The following is a 19,295-nucleotide window of genomic DNA, read 5'->3' on the forward strand; positions in this document are numbered from 1 at the left end:
AGGGAGAGTAAAAACAGCACATAAAATTTTTTTGGTGGGATCCCTGGGTGGCACAGCGGTTTGGCGCCTGCCTTTGGACCAGGGCGCGATCCTGGACACCCGGGATCTAATCCCACGTCGGGCTCCCGGTGCATGGAGTCTGCTTCTCCCTCTGCCTCTCTCTCTCTCTCTATGATGACTACCATAAATAAATAAATCTTTAAAAAAAAAAAAAAAATTTTTTTTGGTAAGAAAATCTGGTAATATCTATCTACATTTAAATGCATAGATACCAATTCATTTTTAGAAATTAATCTAAAGATGTATTTCCCAAGACAAAAAAAAAAGATATATTTCCCCAAGTACACAGAGAAGGCACATATGAAGATATTAAATAAAACTGTTTACAATAAGATAAAATGGTAAGCAATATAAATTCCCATTATTAGGGTACTGGTTAAATAAAGTTTGGTATAACCATATAATGAAATGCTAAATCTAGCCATTAGAAAGAATTAGATAGGTTCTCATACACTAACAAGGAAAGCTGCCTAGGAAATATTAAGTGAAAAAAAGGAAGTTGTAGAATATCATCTGTTTTGTTTTTTTCGGCCTATAAATGAGAAAAAAAATCTAGAAGATTCTATGAGAAACCACTGCATGTCTATGGACTAAAACGAAAGAATTTTTTTCTTTAAAGATTTATTTTTGGGGTGGGAGGAGAAAACATACGTGCACAGACATGTGCATGCAAGTGTGGGGGGAAAGGGAGGGGGAGAGGGAGAGAATCTCAAGCTAACTCTCTGCTGAGCACTGATCCAGACTGAGGCTTGGTACCAGGACCCATGAGATCATGACATCAGCCAAAATCATGAGCTGGACACTTACCACCTGAGCCACCAGATGCCCCTAAAGCAATGTTTTCCAACCTTAGCACCAAAGAGGTTGGACCAGATAATTCGTTCTGGCATGGGTTGTTCTGTACATTGTAAGATGCCAGTAGCACTCCCTGACCAAGTTGTCAGAATCAAAAACTTCTCCATACACTGGCAAATGTCCCCTGGGGGAGAAACTCATCCTTAGTTGAGAACCAGTGAGCTAGAGAATGAAAGAATAAAGGTCAGGAGAGGAACTTTTACTTGTCACCTTATACCTCATTTATTTTTTTAACCATGAAAATATATAACATCTGCAATTAACAACCAAAAGATTTCCCATAATTTCTCACTTGAAAATTAAAACAGTATTTGTAAGATATAAATCTGTCTTTTAAAAACAAAACAAAACCAAATCCTAGGTAAGAAGAAATAAAATCGTGAAAGTGTTTGAAAAGGAATGTCCATTTTCAATAGAGAAAGCAGAAAAATACATGGGTTCTCTCACTTAGTTTCCATGACTGCTTCTTCCAAAGATGCTCATACTGTTAGCTTCATTTTCTACTCCTTTGCCCACAAATTTTGGGAGTTGTAGCTCCTCATTACCGGCATGGTTTAGAACAGCTCCCTCCTTCCTCCTTGTTTTGTATATTCAGATAAATATAAACAAATAAAAAATGGTACTAGAATATGGAAATTTCCAATTTTGCCCAAGAAAAACACAGGGAAATACTATTAACATTTATTTAAAAATTAAACAAACAAAATGAATTTAGCAGTTGGGAAAGTATAATCTCTGCTAAGAAGCTCTACTAGATGAAAAACAAATGTGGTTCATGGAGAAGATCCAGAATTTGTAGAAGCTTCTTCTAATGAGGCTGGTTATTTATTCATTCACTTATCTATCCATCTACCCGAAAATTTGAGAGCTTTAAAATTCTTGCTTTTATAGAGCTCACACTGGGGGATAAAGGGTGATTATGTGATCAAGAATTTTGGCTGTTTATTTTTAAATTATTTTTAAGATTTTTATTTATTTATTTATTTTTTAGCTAAACCTCTAGAATTTAAACTGATGGGAGCAGGCAAACATTAAAAATAATATCTAATGAGGAGTGAAAACCTACAGATTAATCAGTATGCATGCAGAACCCAACATAAGGCAAATTAAGTAAATTAGTAATAAATAGAATAGGTAATGAATAAATTCCCCAAATTTGAAAAATTTGTCAAGCTTACTACCCTTGGATAATCAGATGCTAATTTTTGTAAAGTGGTATTAAGAAGAAGGGAGCAGTCTCTTCATTAACTTTAGACATGGTCTCAAAAAATCAAATTTCCACACATAACTTTTATACAACTGTTCTGTGATAGTGACTAACTACACTGAGTAGTAGTATCTAACTTCTTAAGAACATGTACTTAAAGATAAAACTTATTAAAAGGGGCCTTAAAAGCAATGAATATCATAATCACTATTCTTATCCATTATTATTTGGGTCTGAGTATATCGATATTTGCATAATTTAAGTGGATCTGAAAACATTAAGTCTTACATGAGTGACTGGTATTATAAATAGAACAATCTTATTTTAATCTCAGAAAAAAATGTTTCAGCTGGAAATATTGCATGCAGTTGAGGCTATAACTGCAGCAAAATAATTTAAAGAAACTTACCTTTTTATTTTTAAATGGTACAGTGTGGTCAAAATCTCCTTATGGGCACAAAATCTACATGTTTCACTAGAAGCCACCTCAGTTTTGAGCTCATGGTCTTGCTTAGAATATCTGAAACATTCCTGGATAATAATACTCTTTTAGGAGAGGTAGAAAGGGAAGGCGGGGTGAAGACCCATTGTCCTGGGACTGCACTCGAGGTGCTCTGCATTTAGTTTTATATGTTTGCATGTAAGCTTTCTTTTTAAAGAACTACTATTTGAAAGAATAGTTTGAAAACTACTGATTTATGCCATTGTAGCAGTAAAACCAACTCTTCTCTCCATTTGGATTTCATGGGTTGGCAAAATGAAAGCTTTAAAATAGAATCAACATAGGTGATGACAAAATAAGTCAATGGATTAGTATATTATTGGAAAACATACCTGATTCTGGCCAGAACAGCTTGTAGAAAGCTCAGTACTATCCTAAGTTCAGATTCTTGACAAGCTCGCAGAAGCATACTAAATCCATCATTAAGCAGTTTTTCATGCGAAGAATGTAAGCAATGGCTAGTCTCAAATATTTCTTGAACACCATCAATATAGATGGAAAGAAGTGTCCAGAGAGTCTGTCTTTGTCCCATTTCATCATTCTTAGATACCAAGAATTCCTTTGCTTTCTCTCGGAAAGCACCTGAAAATTTCTCAGCCAAAACACCAATGTCCAGATTTTTCTGGGTATACATCAAGAGGAAGGCCACTTGACCCTTCCAAATGAGGGAAGATGTTACAAAGGAAGGCTTGAGGAAATTTAGGAGGCCTAAAACATGACTTGCTACATCTTCCACTTCTGCAACAGCTGCTAACAGCAGAAAAAGACTGAAGAAGTTCTGAAGACCAACCTCTGTCAGTTCTTCCATTCTTTTTTGATGGAATTTAGAATATATTCTGTAAAACATTAAAAAAAATTACTTTTATAAAATTTTCATTCACAAATATTAATCTTTTAACATAACATTTCACTCAGGGCACCTGGCTGGCTCAGTTGGTTAGGGGTCTGCTTTTGGCTCAGGTCATGATCTCAGGATCCTGGGATTGAGTCCCATGTCAGGCTCTCTGCTCAGCAGGGCATCTGCTTTACCCTCTCCCTCTTTGTTCTCTCCTCCAAAAATAATAATAAAAAATCTTTAAAATAACATTTCACTCAATACTCATGACAATCTCATTACTTTAAATTTAGCTAATTCTTCATTATGCTGCTGCCATGTCCTTTTTTCTAATTCGAAAATAGACTCACAGAATGTCCATACCTTCAAATTTCTCAGTGATATAGCAATCACCTAGAACTGAATAAAAAGACTGAGCGGTTTTCCCCAGAGGACAGTAGAAATGTTCTTTTCATACAGTACACAGCTTATCCTGTTACTTTAGAACTCTAAATCACCTTTTAAAAATTTTATTGATAAAAAAATAAAAAAATAAAACAAAATAAATAAAAAATTTATTGACAAATAAAAAAGGAGTATATACTTCTTTAAGTACAATTTGATGTCCTTTAAAGAAATCTTAACAGGACGATTTTATACATTTTTCCTTAAACTCTTTCTTCCTCTATCCCTCACAAAGACCTGTTCTTGCTATAATCATACCTAAGACAATTCAAAGTGCTGGGAAAACTATTCTTACCTACTCTGCTTTAACAGTTAACATATTTTTCTTTCATCAATTAAGAAATAAGAATTGGAATAAATAGAATTATAACTGAATACATTCCAAGGATTTGTTTTAGATAAAGTTCTGAGTATCATGTCTTCCACAAAATGATTTAAGATTCAAAAACAAACTGGCAAACAGTACCAAAGAAAAAAAAAACTACTGTTTGAGTCACAATTTTTGGAAGTTTAACAAAGAAGCTACCATTAAAAAAAAAGTATACTCTAAAAACAGTCCTAGTGTTAACACCATAACCTTGTAAGCAGTATACAGGAAAGAAATAGGAACTTCATTTAGTCATTCTTGACAAGTCTCTGCCTAGAATATGAAGGTGTATTCTTACTCTGCTGCAAGAGCTCCCTATCACATAAGCAACTAGTATAGAGAAAGCTAGAAAAAGGGCTAATAAAAGAAGTAGAGCTAGGGAAGACAAAACTCATACCCATTTAACAAGCAGAACTCTCAAAAAGAGAGAGAGAGAAAGAGAACAAGAACAGATGAATATGACCAAAAGTTTATTTTACTATGCCAGAACTGAAAACTGGGCATACTCCTCAAATGAGAACATGAGTTATTTTGTTCTATTATCCTCTGGTTAGTGTTTATTCAAAGGAGCAGGGCTTAAAGGACTGCTAGACTCAAAGAACATCAAGTTTTGTAGGTTGACTTACCTGCCAATGTATGTTTTAGGGATGTTTTCTATTTCTATAATTTTAAATAAAATTTATGTATTGAATTATATAATAACATTACAATTAATTTTGACAAGAAAAACAACAGTTCTCTAATAGACCTGAATTTAATATATGAAATTTCAATCTTCAGGACAGATGAGATAAATAAACTAAAATCCTCCACACAAAAAAAATAAATAAATAAAATCCTCCACAATTTATAGATATTAAGTTTGTTCCCTGGCAGGATCAAAAGGCTACCTGTTTTGTTGTCCTGTATACACCAAGGAATACATTTTAAATGTATAAATCGTTAAGATTTCTAAGCACAAGTTAACTTAAAATATACAAAGTTAAGTAATGCTTCTCCAGAGTGAACGTTCATGACAAAGAAAGATATAGCACATACCTTCCTTTGATTTGTTTCCAAGGATGAGGGCCATTGTTCTTCATTGCTTTCTTAACAACTTTTGCCAAAATACAAAGGAAAATGGTGTAACTACTGCTAGATTTATACAGGTCATTATCTTGTTTATCATAACAGCAGGTCTTCACCATTTCTAGCATTGACAAGGGTGACTTAATAACGTATGTAAGACCTTTTAAAGGAAGCCAAGAGATGCTGAAAGAACTATTCTAAAAGAAAAAAGAAAGATAGAAAATAAGTATTAAGTCTGAGTAAGTAAAAATTCTTTAATCTCTTCTATTCTGTAAGTTTCTAAGCACTTATGTCATACCATTTATTTTTATATCAGGTCATTTATTGTTATAATTTTCTCCAATCGGATTTAGCTGCTTATATCTCCCTAGCATCATGTAATATATCTTCTATCTCTTATCTTTTCTATAAATTGGTAGCTCTGTCTAGAGGACTGATCAGATTCATGCAAGTGGGAGTTTTTTGATAAGAATCTTCCATTGGTGGTACTGGGCACTTCCTACTGCAATTTAGGAAAGAGGGACAGAAGTTGTGTCATTCCTTTTGTAATGTTAAGATTGAGTGTGTTGTCAACCTGATCTGAGTGATCCCCAACAGACTTTCACTGAACAGTTTTAGCGCCCACTGATGATCACTGCCCAGATGCCTCAGGAGGTATACAAAATAGTGATTTTCTAGTTCTACCGTTACTTCTCAATTAGCTCACAAGAAATTTAGTTACTCTAAAATATAATTTATATTTTCCTTTATTTACAGTTTTCGGAATAATGTGGGTTTTTTTTTTTTTCAGAATAGTAACTTCTAAAGGCATCATAAACTCAAGGATTTAAATGTATTGCTAAGTTTTAATTCACAGCAGTCATTATTCTTTCTTATGCTCAAATTTACCCAGCATCAGGGGAATGGGAGCTCTTTCAAGTTGGCTCCTGTAGCCTTCTGACATGACTCCACCTTACTTTGATATTATCTATTTTCAGATGTGACGAAACATTGTAGAATCATCTCATACATGCTACCTCAGAACTAGAATGGGTTATTTCTCCAATCAGCCTGAAATTATGGTTCAAAGTAAGGTATTTTTCTCATTTTTCGTAAGTTCCATTATGTATAAACCCAAACTAGTAATTTACTTGTAAATCTCCTGTTTCCATTTTCTATCTTGACTGAGGGATTCACTATTTACCTAGAAACGTGAACATTCCAGATCTTCTCTTCTCTCCACATACAAAATGTAACTAAATCCTATAAATCTACCCTTAAAATTTTTATTTTCCAAATTTATCCTCTCCTTTCTAAACCTTGCTTTACTCACTCACTACATTAGCATATATTATTACTTTGGACTACTAATTGGCACCCAGTTCATGTATACCATTTTCAGAAAAAACTTTCTCACACACATACCTAATAGGTCATATCCTTGGTATGTCACCAGAATCAGAACTCAACCTGTACTTCATCTAGCCACTAACTATCTTCTCTACTTACTTTCCTTATCTGCTATGTCTTTCCATAGTCATCTCAGACTTATCCAAAACTATTTAACATGGTAGGAAAAGATTGTTTCTATGTGTTCACACATTTGTTCATAATGTTCCTTTTGCCTGAATGCTTTTTCCCTGTACTTGGAAAATTCCATGCATTCCTGTTAAAAAATTACAACCTCCTAAAGTCTTCCACAAGTCTATACACTGGGTCAGACACTCTGTCCTTTGGTATTCCATAGCATTGTAACTTTTCCCCTCCATAACGTATGTGTATCTGCCCACTAGCCTATAAGCAACTCAAATGCCCAGACTATGTCTTATCCAGGACAGCATTAACCATTCAGTGTGTTGCAAGCAATCAGTTATTGTTACAAAATACTTATAAATGAGGATCAAAAAAAAATCTTTCTGGTACAATTCTGGCTACTTCACTTACTCTCACTCTTAAGAGAAAAGGGACGCAAATGCTCATTCCCTTATGTCAATGTTCTATAGATAACTATTCATAATTAAACTATAAAAACATTCCTCACACATGTACAAATTCTTTAAATTCCTGGAACAAATTCATATTCTATTTCCTTACCAGGTTCTTACTATAATATTCCCATAGAATGGTGACGATTGCAATGTTTGGCTCCCAGAAATCACAAAGTGTCAAACAACAGTGAAGATGCATTCGTAATTGTTCTTCTAGAACACCACCCTAAAAAATAAACTGAAATTGTGGGAAAGTAAATGGGCTCTGGCAACATGAGTATTATTACTTGATACTGCACTAAATAATCTGCTTCTAAAAAGAATATGAAAAAATAAAAAAATAAAAAAATAAAAAGAATATGAATATATATCACCAAATCATACCCTCTCATCTTCAGACCAGAAGGTCTAAATCAGCAAAAAGTATACTTCTAAAAATTTGCTTTTAAGACCATTCACAGGGACGCCTGGGTGACTCAGCGGTTGAGCATCTGCCTTTGGCTCAGGGCATGATCCTGGAGTTCCGGGGTCAAGTCCCACATCAGGCTCCCTGTATGGAGCCTGCTTCTCCCTCTGCCTATGTCTCTGCCTCTCTCTATCTCTCTGTGTCTCTCATGAATAAATAAAATCTTAAAAACAAAAAAAAAAGACCATTCACATACTCAGATAATAGGAACTACATAACACCTTATGACTTTTAGCACAATTATTTAAAGGTTACAATAGTGGGAGAGGGGGCTGCCTGGCTGGTGTAATCAAAAGAGCATATAACTCTTGATCTTGGGGTCATAAGTTTGAGCCCCATGTCAGGGGTAGATATAAAAACAACAACAAAAACAGCTTAAATGGGGTAGGAAACCCAGACACTACAAAGAAACCCAAACCAGAATGGAGTAGCAAAAATAATCTAATACTTAAGGTGTATGCAAATCCAGAGGACTTGCTCATACTTAAGTACTAGGTTAATTCTTTGTAAGAATAGAAGTTGTTTTTTTGAAAACCAAAGGGCTAGCAGAGCAAATGTATTTTAACCTCTTAGGAAATGGCAACAGGAGAGAGAAGTGAAAAGAAATATAGCGACTGACCAAACATCTATGATGAAAAAATCATGCGTGTTTGTTAAAAAGTGACACGCTAATGAAACACTCAACAATTAGTTATTTAAAGCTTACTATATAAATCAGGCACTATTCTAAGGTATTGGGCACAGAGCAATGGATAAGTCAGATATAGTACAAGCATTAACAGAACAACTTTGGAGGAGAATGGGAAAAGGGGACACGATAAACAGTTTTAACTTCTATGCAAAGCAAAACAAAGCAGGATATAGCAGAGTAAGTGGTAGAGGGTGTGGATTATTATTATACCAGAAGGTATGGATGACTTTTCATATCTTCTGGTATGAATGCCACCTTTTTGAAGGTTGGCATTTGGGGTAAATGACTGAATGAAAAAGAGCCAACTATTAAAGTCCTGAAAAAAAGCACTCAAGGCAGAGAAAACACATAGAAATTAGCAGTAAGGTTGGTATTACAGGATTAAATCAGAGATATTCAGAGACCATGTTTTCCTTTGAGGCTTTGAAAGTCTTGATAAGAAGTATGGATTTTATTTTAAATATATTGGAAGCCACTAGAAGACTGCAAGCACAAGAGTCTTGTTTCAAAAACTATTGTTTTTGAACTATTGAAACTATTGTTTCAAAAATACTGCTCTTGATCATGCATGAAGAATGAATATAGTACATTAAGAATAAAAGCAGGAAGACTGGTTAGTAAATAGTGACACTTGAAATACAAACAAAACAGATTTAGTGTTCATATTACAAAGCAAACATCTTGAGAGAGTTAAAGATGTGTGGTATGTAGTAAGCTTAAATAATTATTGAATGTCTGGGGTTCAGTGATGCGTCACTTTTTAACAAATAAGCATGGTCACTCCATCATAGAAAATTAAAGTGTCTACTTTTTTTCTTCTACTTCTGTCTCCACCTGCCACCTTCAAGATTTAGAAGACAATTCTGTGAAATTACAAGACTTAGATAAGCACACAACTTTAAAGATATGTTTAGAAGCAGAGGCAATGGGATTTTTTTTGATAAGTTATATGAAGGTATGAGGGTAAGAGAGCAATTAACAATTAAGGAGAACTCCCAGGTTTTGGCTTAGGAAAATGAGTTGATAGTACCATATCTTGAGATGGGGAATACTAGGGGAGTAACAGATGGGAGAGTACATAAGGGCAACCAAGTGGAGATATATGCAAATAATGTGATATATAGGCCTAGGGCTCAAGGGAAAAACCAGAGCTGTTGATAGTAATTCAGATGTTACTTTCATATTGATGGTTTTTACAGCTTAGAGGCTAGATAAGATCAACCAAGTTAAAGCGAATACATGGAAATGAGAAAAGGATCCAGAACTATGAGCCTTTTCCTATTTCAACATTTAGGTATCAAAAGAAAAGGAGTTAGTGGTCAATGGAGTAGGAGGGAAACCAGACATCATGGAAATCACAAGAAATATTTTAGAAAAGGAAAGTAGTCAACAGGGTTGAATGCTACTGAGAGGTTAAAGTGAGAATGGAGAATCTTTGGATTTGACAATATGGAAGTTACTGATAGCCTTGACAAGAGTAATTTCAGGGATGGCACAGACTGAAGCTTAACTACTGGCAGGCTGAGGGTATAACAGGAGGTGAGGAAACAGAGATATTTAAGGTAAGATACATAAATTCCCTGAATAGTTAAGAAGAGACAAATCCAGTGCACAGGGAAAGGATAGCTTTTGACAGAAATAAGTAACACTTCCAATATGACAGAAAAGCAAACTGAGAGGCTGAGTACAAAGCAGACATGTTGGGAGATTTGAAGGTACAAAAAGGTGTTCTCAAATGACTGTTTCAATTTTCTCAGTGATTTAAGAGGTAGGATGCTTGGCTAAGGTAACTGAGGCAAAGCATGTATTGAATTGTGTGTTAAAAAAAAATTCTGAAAGAAGTCATTTTGGAGAGTCGAAAAGCAAAGACTCTAGAGCTGTCACTTAAGATCTATGATCAAGAATTTAAAAATCAGAGCAGTTCATAAGTATTATCATTTGACTTTATCCAGCAATATTTAGCTGGGGGGTGAGGTTGGCAGAGGAAAGGAAGACTAAATTTTGCCATGTATAAAATAGATGAGGGCTATGGAATTAAAGGTGTCTGTGATGGAATGACTATAATAAAGGGGTACATAATCTAAATTGCTTAAGGAAGTAAGTTTGGACTTTGAAGAAGACAGGAAACGGAAAAGATGGATAGTGATGAACAGAATGAAAATGAAAAGAAAAATGAAAAAATGTAAAGCATAATCATGGAGGGTGGGTGAGATAAGTGAGAGAAAATCTAATTAGATGTGAGGATATTAAGAATCTTAGAGGACAGGGAGATTACATACAAAAATGTTGGGGTCACTAATAAGAGTAATTCTTTGTTAGAGAGGGACTCAAACATGAATAGATTTTTTTTGATAAGGCATTACCTCTAATTATTCCCCCCTTCCAACTCATTTAATTATTAATCCTTTAAAATACACCTAGGCTTCAAGTCCTCAAGGAAACTTAGTAACTTCCACGCTAACAGTGACCCTTCTTTATGCTCCACAGCATCCTACACACACCTATATCACAGCACTTACCTTGTTAAATTTAATGTTTATCTGCTTTCAAGAGTCTATGAGCTCTCTGAGAATTAGGATAATTTCCCCAGGGTCTAGCACACTGCCTGGTTCACTAACAAAACTCCATAAATATTTCATGAATTAAACTGAGCTCTAAGTACTGAGGCCTCTTTTCACCAAGTACCTGTATGGCTCAAGGAAAGATACTTAGCTTCTCTAATAGACAAACTCATTTGACGAAGAAGTTTCTGCCCATCACTAACATTCTCTGATTTTATTATGAAAATATTAAACAAGACCTAGGCTCATTCCTGTGGCACACTACTCATATAAATTAAAGCACACTAATTTTATTATACTTCAAGGTTAAAAAGGCCCTATTTTAAAAGTGGGTTCATTTTAAAGTTTGTTTTGTTTTACTGGGTATCTTAAACTCATTTTACATGTTATGTAAAATCCACAAAAAGATATAAAACATAAAATATATGAAGTTTGGGAAAAACAAAAGATTGAATACCAACTATCCGTGTGACATTTTACATATGTTAATTCAAGTATGTCTCATACCACCTCAGTTTCATTATCTTCATTTCACAAAAAGAAGGCTGGGGTTCAGAAGTTACATAGAGCTTACCCAAGTCCACTTCGGAAAGAGCTAGGATTCATGACTCCAAGGCCTATAATGGATACCATTCTATGCTCCTTTCCAAAACCAGAAGGGAAATGAAATGAACATTTAATTTAATGCACACCAGATTTGATCAAGACTGCTCTTAGTGACCACTAAGACTGAATCAAAGTTTGCGAGTCCAGAGCCATGTTCTTTCCACTGTGTCCAATCAGGAAGAAATTAAATATTATATCCCAGGGGATTTTTTATTTTCCTAAAGGACAAGAGATAAATTTTCCTTCTTTTTCCTGCTAGTGGATACAGATTACAATGAAAAGCAATGGCTTAGAAAATACCATTTTCTTCACAGTTCTGGCAGGATAGGTAATTAGTTGAGTATGACTTAAAAAGTAAGTCTGTTTAGTGTGTTAATTACAGACAGTATTTGTTATAAAATACATTTTCATGTTCTGTATATTCAATTATTGCTTTGTTTTGAACATTTTCCCTTAGTTTTTTTCTAGGAATTTCTTTTCAAAAATATGTGGGTACATATCAACTGAATTAAGGAGAGAAAGAAGGGGGCACTTGATGGGATAAGCACTGGGTGTTATGCTATGCTGGCAAATCGAACTCCAATAAAAACATATAAAAATAAACAAAAAAAAAGGAGAGAAAGCATTTGGTCATCTTCAAGTCCAGATAATCTGAGATATGAATACAAAATAGGAGTAGAGAAGCAAATAGACACTTCAGCTCCAATTTGACAAAAAGACTTGAAATACAGTGAGCAGGAGTACTGGAGAATGCTTGACGACACATTTCCTACTTTATATTTTCCTGAGACGTACTTATTAGAGGAAAAAAGAACACAAAAATATAAAGAAATTAAGATGCTCTCCACAAGTATCACCAAAATAGGCCTAAAAACCAATGTGGATTATTAATTAAACACACAGCATCAAAGAAATCTATTTAAAATAGAAATAATGGGAAAAAAAATAGTCTTACTAAGAATCCTCCAAGTCTATCTGGGTGGCTCAGTGTCAGTTAAGTGTCTGACTCTTGATTTTGGCTCACATCACGATCTCAGGGTTATGGGATCAAGCCCTGTGTCCGGGTCCAAGCTGGGCATGGAGCCTGCTAAAGATTCTCTCTCTCCCTCTGTCCCTTCCCATTCCCCCACCTCCAAAATCCTACCAAGTCAAATGCTTTGAGAGAGCACATTGTAAATAAAACATGTAGAAGACTCAAATCTCAGCTTTGCCACTTCTCAGTTATCTATATGAGCCTGGACAAGCTTCTTAACCCTGCCAGATTCTCATTACTTAATGTGTAAAATGGAACTTCCCAAGATTATCATAAATATTAAGTAGAAGATTGTGAATTAAATGCTAAGTACAGTGCTTGCAGAGGGATAGCTCTCACTTTGTTGTCTGCAAGAGAGATGTATTTTTTTTTAGGCCAAATGTTGACTCTTTTGATGATCAAATAATAAATGCAACAGGTTCTCATAGTGTACCTTAAGCTAATATACATTTCAATTTTTTGAGTGTTAAGGTCAAACTTTACTTAAATCAAGAGGTTTGAATGACTACATCTAAATCCATGCCCTCTGATTAAAGATTTTTTAATAAACCAGAGGGCCTGTGGGCATCTTTTCTACACAGACTTAAACCTGCCTTCCTCAATCCCAAAGGCTATGCTCCTCAGCTTCTGCATTTTTCACAAGACCCTGTGGACCCTCTGTGTGTCTCATCTCAGCTGTGCAAGTATGCATAAACTATTTAATGAGAAAGCTACTCCAGAATATTCCATAGTGCGTTCCTGATCTGCGCTTCAGTGCTCTAAAGAAGGCCTTTCTATCTGTATTCTGAAAGATCAAATTTTGGCATGTTAAATTCAGGTTAAATTCCATACACAAAATTCTTTTATTAAACTAAAAATGAAAACATTTTTACTCTTTTATGGCCAACATACACATGAAAGGATGCTCCGTATCACTAGATCATCTGGGAAATGCAAATCGAAACCATGAGAGACCACCTCACACCTGTCACAAGGGTGAAAATCAAAAACACAAGAAATAAGTGCTGACAAGGATGTGGAGAAAAAGGAATCTTATTTGCACTGTTGGTGGGAATGCAAACTGGTGCAGTCACTCTGGAAAACAGTATAAAGGTTCTATAAAAATTTAAAACAGAATTACCATTTGACCTAGTAATTGTACTACTGGGTATTTACGCAAAGAATATGAAAATATGAATTTGAAAGGATATATTCGCCCCTATGCTCACAGCAGCATTAATTACAGTAGCCAAACTATGGTAGCAACCCAAGTGTTCATCAATAGATAAATGGATAAAGAAGAGTAGGATAAATATACAACGGAATATTATTCAGCCATAAAAAAGAATGAAATCTTGTCATTTGCAGAAACATGGATGGAGTTAGAGTACAACGCTAAGCAAAATAAGTCCATCAGAGAAAGACAAATACTAAATGACTTCACTCATATGAAATTTAAGAAACAAAACAGAGGGGAAAAAAAAGACAAAAACCAAAAAACAGACTTATAACTATAGAGAACAGATAGTACCAGAAGGTAGGTAGACAGGAGTGGGGTGGGGGGATGGGGAGGATGGTGGAGTAAGTGAAGGGGATCAAGAGTACACTTATCATTATGAGTACTAAGTAATATATGAAATTGCTGAATCACTATATTGTATACCTGAAACTAATGTAATACTATTTTAACTATATTGGAATTAACAAAAATTACTTTTAGCTTATTCTATAAAAATGACAATATAACAATTGGGGATTTATTTCTTTATGCATAACTAGCTTACCTAAAAGAAATCATCACAAGAATAAAATTTATTTGCAAGCTAAATAATGACTATTAGTTGGCCTGATTGGATTTATTTTTTTAGGATTGGATAAAGTAAGTTGAACTTTACTTCTGTCCAAGATCAAGATCCTTCTGTCCAAGAAACACAATTATTTTGAATTAGTAATTAGAAGATTACTGTCCCAGGGGTGCCTGGGTGGTTCAGTCAGTTGAATGTCTGACTTGGTTTTGGCTCAGGTCATGATCTTAGGGTTGTGAGATCACCTTGCATTGGGTGCCCTGCTCAGCAGGCAGTCTGCTTGAGATTCTCTCTCTCTCTCCCCCTTTACCCTTCCTTCTGTTCTCTCTCTCTCAAATAAATAAATAGTCTTAAAAAAAAAAAAGACTATTGTCCCAAATCATTCAAATCTAATCACTTCTGAGTTGTTTGCAGCCTTGGACTCTTCAGATTCCTTGGCAAATGAAAATTAATTTTTAAAGAATATTACATTTATTTAGGATTTCTTTTTTTATGCTTCCATAACCTTTAGTAGAAAATTGTGATGTCAGAAAATGAAGCTTTATTTTTTTACTTTTTTTTTTTTAAAGATTTTATTTATTCATGAGAGACACAGGGAGGGAGAGAAAGAGAGAGAGAGAGAGAGAGAGGCAGAGATACAGGCAGAGGGAGACGCAGGCTCCATGCAGGGAGCCCGACTTGGGACTCAATCCCGGGTCTCCAGGATCACACCCTGGGCTGAAAGCAGCGCTAAACCTCTGTGCCACCCAGGCTGCCCAGAAAATGAGGCTTTAAAACACACATAGTATAAATTTAAAAATCTCTGTTTTCATATGAAAATAATAATGCTGTTTTAAAGGTAGAAGAAATGTTTACTATCAGCATCCATAAATATTAACTAGTATTGTCTCTAAAAAACTGTTAAATACTTAACTATTCAATCATATCTATAGAAGCAAAATTAAACAGCACACGTTCTCTTTACTAACAAAATTCAATGTTTCTAAAAAAAATCTTTTCTGGCTAGAAAAAGATTTGGAACATTATTTGCTTAATTAAAACTACAGCGGCATGCCTACCAATTTTATGTGACGACTGTTCTATATGTGGAATGTATGTTTTTTTAAATATTGCAAACGGACTCTTTCACTGTTGGAGATAAAGGCAAAGCACATGAGCATGGTCAGATTTTAATTTACCTCAATGGGGGAAAACGGATATAATCAAACTGATAGCTCTATCCAAACATATTATTTAGTCTTTATGACCACCTACCGTACCCACAAAATTGATTTCAAGAACTCCAGCAAGTTGTACTATAACACTTATAAAATCTAATTTGATATAATCAAGGCATGACAAAATTGAAAGATCACTAGAGAAAATGGACTTCTTCTAAATATTTTAATGACTTCTCTCACAGGAAAAACTACTTTGACTTTATGTTATATCTAAATTCTGATAAAGTTTCTTGGATTAGCTATACTATCTCTACTTCTAGGATGACTGGCTTCTCACAGTCTGCTTAGTACTTTCCTGATGTTAGCACTGAAAGTCCCACATTTTGGGAAACAAGCCAAGCAAATTCTGATGGTCACACTACCTACTTCCAAGAATTACTTACTTCTTCAAAACAGCTTTAGCTAAAATCATTAAAATACTAGTTATGTTGTAAAAATATATTATGCAGTATCAGAATAAATTTTATCACATTATAAGACATTCCAAAGTTTTTTTTTTCAATTAAATGAGTTTCCTTCATTTAGAATAAAAATTATAGTGAGTCATAAATCCAAAGAAAAAAAGAATTTTCAAGCAACTAAAGGGGTTTAAAGAAGGTTTTCAATCTCTTAGTCAAAAAGCAAATTTTTCTATGGAAGAGAGATGATAAATTCTTTCTCCTGTTTGTCCCAGACCATTATGAGTATATCGGTATTTATCCATATGAACCTTTAGAGCCTCCTAAGAAATATCCTTTAATGTAAAACCTACCTGAACAAAACCATAAATTCGTACATTGTTAAAGCTGAAAGGAAGTTTAACTAAGAGGTTTTTAAGCTATGTTAAGGCATTAAGATTAGATTAATAGCTAATATAAAGAACAATGAACCACTTTTTAGTGATTTCCTACATTCCTGAAATAAAAAAAAATATATGGAAGAAACTTTCTGAATTACTAAATCAATGTTTTCAAAAAGGAATAAAGGAGAAAGCCAATTAAAATCATACAGAAAAAATAAAAATGAAAACTTTTATAATAGTTGAGATAATAGTTCTTTTGTTATTCATATAATTTCTGTATGCAAAAGTCCTTGGAATTCCAACTTATAATCTTTACTCAATTAGAAGATTCATATTATAAACTAAATGTACTTATTATATGTTTCACCTTAAAAAAATAAGAGATAATATAGTTAACAGGTAAAATAAAATTTCACACAAATAAAATCACGTAAACTTTTTCTATTTTTAAAGATATGGCTACAAAATAAATGTGTATGTATGTATATACGATATATATCAATCTTATACTATCATATTTCTTGTTTATTCCTCTTCAAGGTTTTAACAATCTTTATTTCTTAACAGAAAAATAAGCTACCTCCCAAATTTAAAAATATTCTTTACTAAAATTTCCTCTTAAATTCTTACATAAGTAACTTTTATTACAAAACTTTACAGAACTACAATATGGTATGTTTAAAGATGTGATAAATAGCACATTTAAAACTATTTTAAAAGGAGGTCAAATCTGACCTCTGGGCCATGAAGCACTACATTAACAGCTCTGCAGAAAGAAAAATGATAACGTATGAAATGAGGGCTCAGAAACTAGGACCTTATCTGTTAGAGTATGATTTGAGCCTGTAAGACAAATTGCTCAGCAAGGCAAGTCACCTTCCTGCTGTGATGAGGATATAACTGAATTTCCAATGCCACTATCTCCTTCATCATGTCTCCTAGACTTGATACCATACAGTCAAGGAATGGCTTATAGTTTTGAAACATCTACTGCTTACTCTGAATACATTTTGTCAAAGTCACCAAGTAGGATAATTTTATTTGTCCTTCAAGTAGCAACTCAAGTGTTTAAAATAAAAATCCTCAAAGGATAGTCACTCATAGGAACCATCTTATGCTGACCTTTCTTTAACAAAGAATAATGATTCTACCTCAGGTTTTTAATAAGTAAACGAAGTTTGTTATTCAAATCATTTTAAGAGTTTGCTTGGTTCCTATAAATAAATCTGTAATGTTAAAATTTAACAAAGCCCACAAATTATATCACCTTGTAAGCATACCTGAACATTGATGGACTTTTTGAGTAGTTCTTCTACAAAACTCCAATTTGATTCCATTTGTCTCTAGAAAGGGAGAATATTGCACCAAAATTATTGCTCTCAATTATGCATTCAAATTATAGTACAGGCTAGCTGTGAAGTACAAACATCTCCATCATCAGATATCATTACAATTTCGTGAATGTCTAAAATTACTAGGACAGACAAAGAGTTATATGACAGACCTGGTAGAAAAAAACCTTATAACTATTCCAATCCAATATAATCCTTACCAGGAGTTATTTTATTAAACAATGGGGCTTCTATAAAGTTATCGATGTTTGTTTGTTTGTTTATTTATTTATTTATGCACGAGAGCGAGCATGAGTGAAGGGGAGGGGCAAAGACAGAGAAGCAGGCTTCCCCCATGAGCAGGAAGCCAGATGCAGGGCTCAATCCCAGGACCCTGGGACCACCACCTGAACCGAAGGCAGACACTTAACTGAATGAGCTAGCTGGGCACCCCTAAAATTACAAATTTTTTAACAAATATTTAATTTTTGCTGTCACATATAATTTAACAGGAAAATAACCCACAAGAAAACTTCATGTAGCTTGTGGAGTTTTTTTATGCCTTGAATGTTTTTCCTTATTCTGTACTCACCAGAGACTTTTTTTCATTTTCTGCATAATAATGTCGAGAGTCTACTCTAGTAAACAGGTAACTAGATATTTTATATGCAAAATTGTTTTATTTTTTTTAATTTTTTTTAAATGGTGGTTTTAATATTTTTTTTTAATTTTTATTTATTTATGATAGTTACAGAGAGAGAGGCAGAGACACAGGCAGAGGGAGAAGCAGGCTCCATGCACCGGGAGCCCGATGTGGGATTCGATCCCGGGTCTCCGGGATAGCGCCCTGGGCCAAAGGCAGGCGCCAAACCGCTGCGCCACCCAGGGATCCCCAAAATTGTTTTATTTTTACATAAAAATTTTTTAAAAATGTACAGTTCTACCTCATTTAATCAATGGTCACTTATCTGGCAATCCCAATTCTCTAGAAGACTCCTCGCAATAAGGAAGAAAGCTGAAAGGACTTTCACAAAGCCAAAATACTTCACAAAAGCTAGGGACTGAAAAACGGCTTCACCTTCCCACAGGAAAGCTTGGAGGACCTTCTCATAGAATACATGGTTCACCTGATACTCAGTTCTTAAAGCTCTGGATATGTGCATATTAGTCAAAACCAAAAGCAAAGAAAATGTCTTCAAGAGGAAGCAAGGGACAATTAGTTTCTGACAGAGTGAAAAAGGTACAAAAGGTAACTATAAGACCTCAAAAGGCAAAGCCAGAGGCCTAAAAGAATAGAAGCAAAGGGCTCAGCATATCCTATCATCCATCCCTATTATAATGTTGTTCAGATGGATGAACCAAAATGATGAGTAAAGGGCTAAAGCATGTTCAATACTCTTGATTTTATGTGGCCGGATAAAGACGCTAACTACATAAAATCACTAAATAAATAAACATTTCCTTAGTAAAGGAACTCAGTGACCACTAAAATGGCCCCAAATGACCCCTGTCTCCAT

The 19,295-nt window shown here is 34.4% G+C and overlaps 1 protein-coding gene across 4 annotated transcripts in view; it reads right to left on the reverse strand.

Annotated features, from left to right (window-relative positions):
• MMS22L (MMS22 like, DNA repair protein) overlaps positions 1 to 19,295 on the reverse strand; it is a 129,234-nt gene that overhangs the window by 81,387 nt on the left and 28,552 nt on the right. For all 4 annotated transcript variants that reach the window (XR_005368040.1, XM_038554766.1, XM_038554764.1 and 1 more), the window contains exons 11-14: positions 17,728 to 17,790; positions 7,412 to 7,531; positions 5,309 to 5,535; positions 2,957 to 3,460 (exon numbers count right to left, since the gene is read on the reverse strand). Coding sequence is in view for 3 of the 4 variants with exons in the window: in XM_038554766.1 (XP_038410694.1) it covers positions 2,957 to 3,460; positions 5,309 to 5,535; positions 7,412 to 7,531; positions 17,728 to 17,790 (914 nt within the window). In the remaining variant the exon portion in view is untranslated. The remainder of the gene's footprint in view (positions 1 to 2,956; positions 3,461 to 5,308; positions 5,536 to 7,411; positions 7,532 to 17,727; positions 17,791 to 19,295) is intronic.

Source organism: Canis lupus, chromosome 12 (genome assembly GCF_011100685.1).
Source record: "Canis lupus familiaris isolate Mischka breed German Shepherd chromosome 12, alternate assembly UU_Cfam_GSD_1.0, whole genome shotgun sequence".
Taxonomy (NCBI): Eukaryota; Metazoa; Chordata; class Mammalia; order Carnivora; family Canidae; genus Canis; species Canis lupus.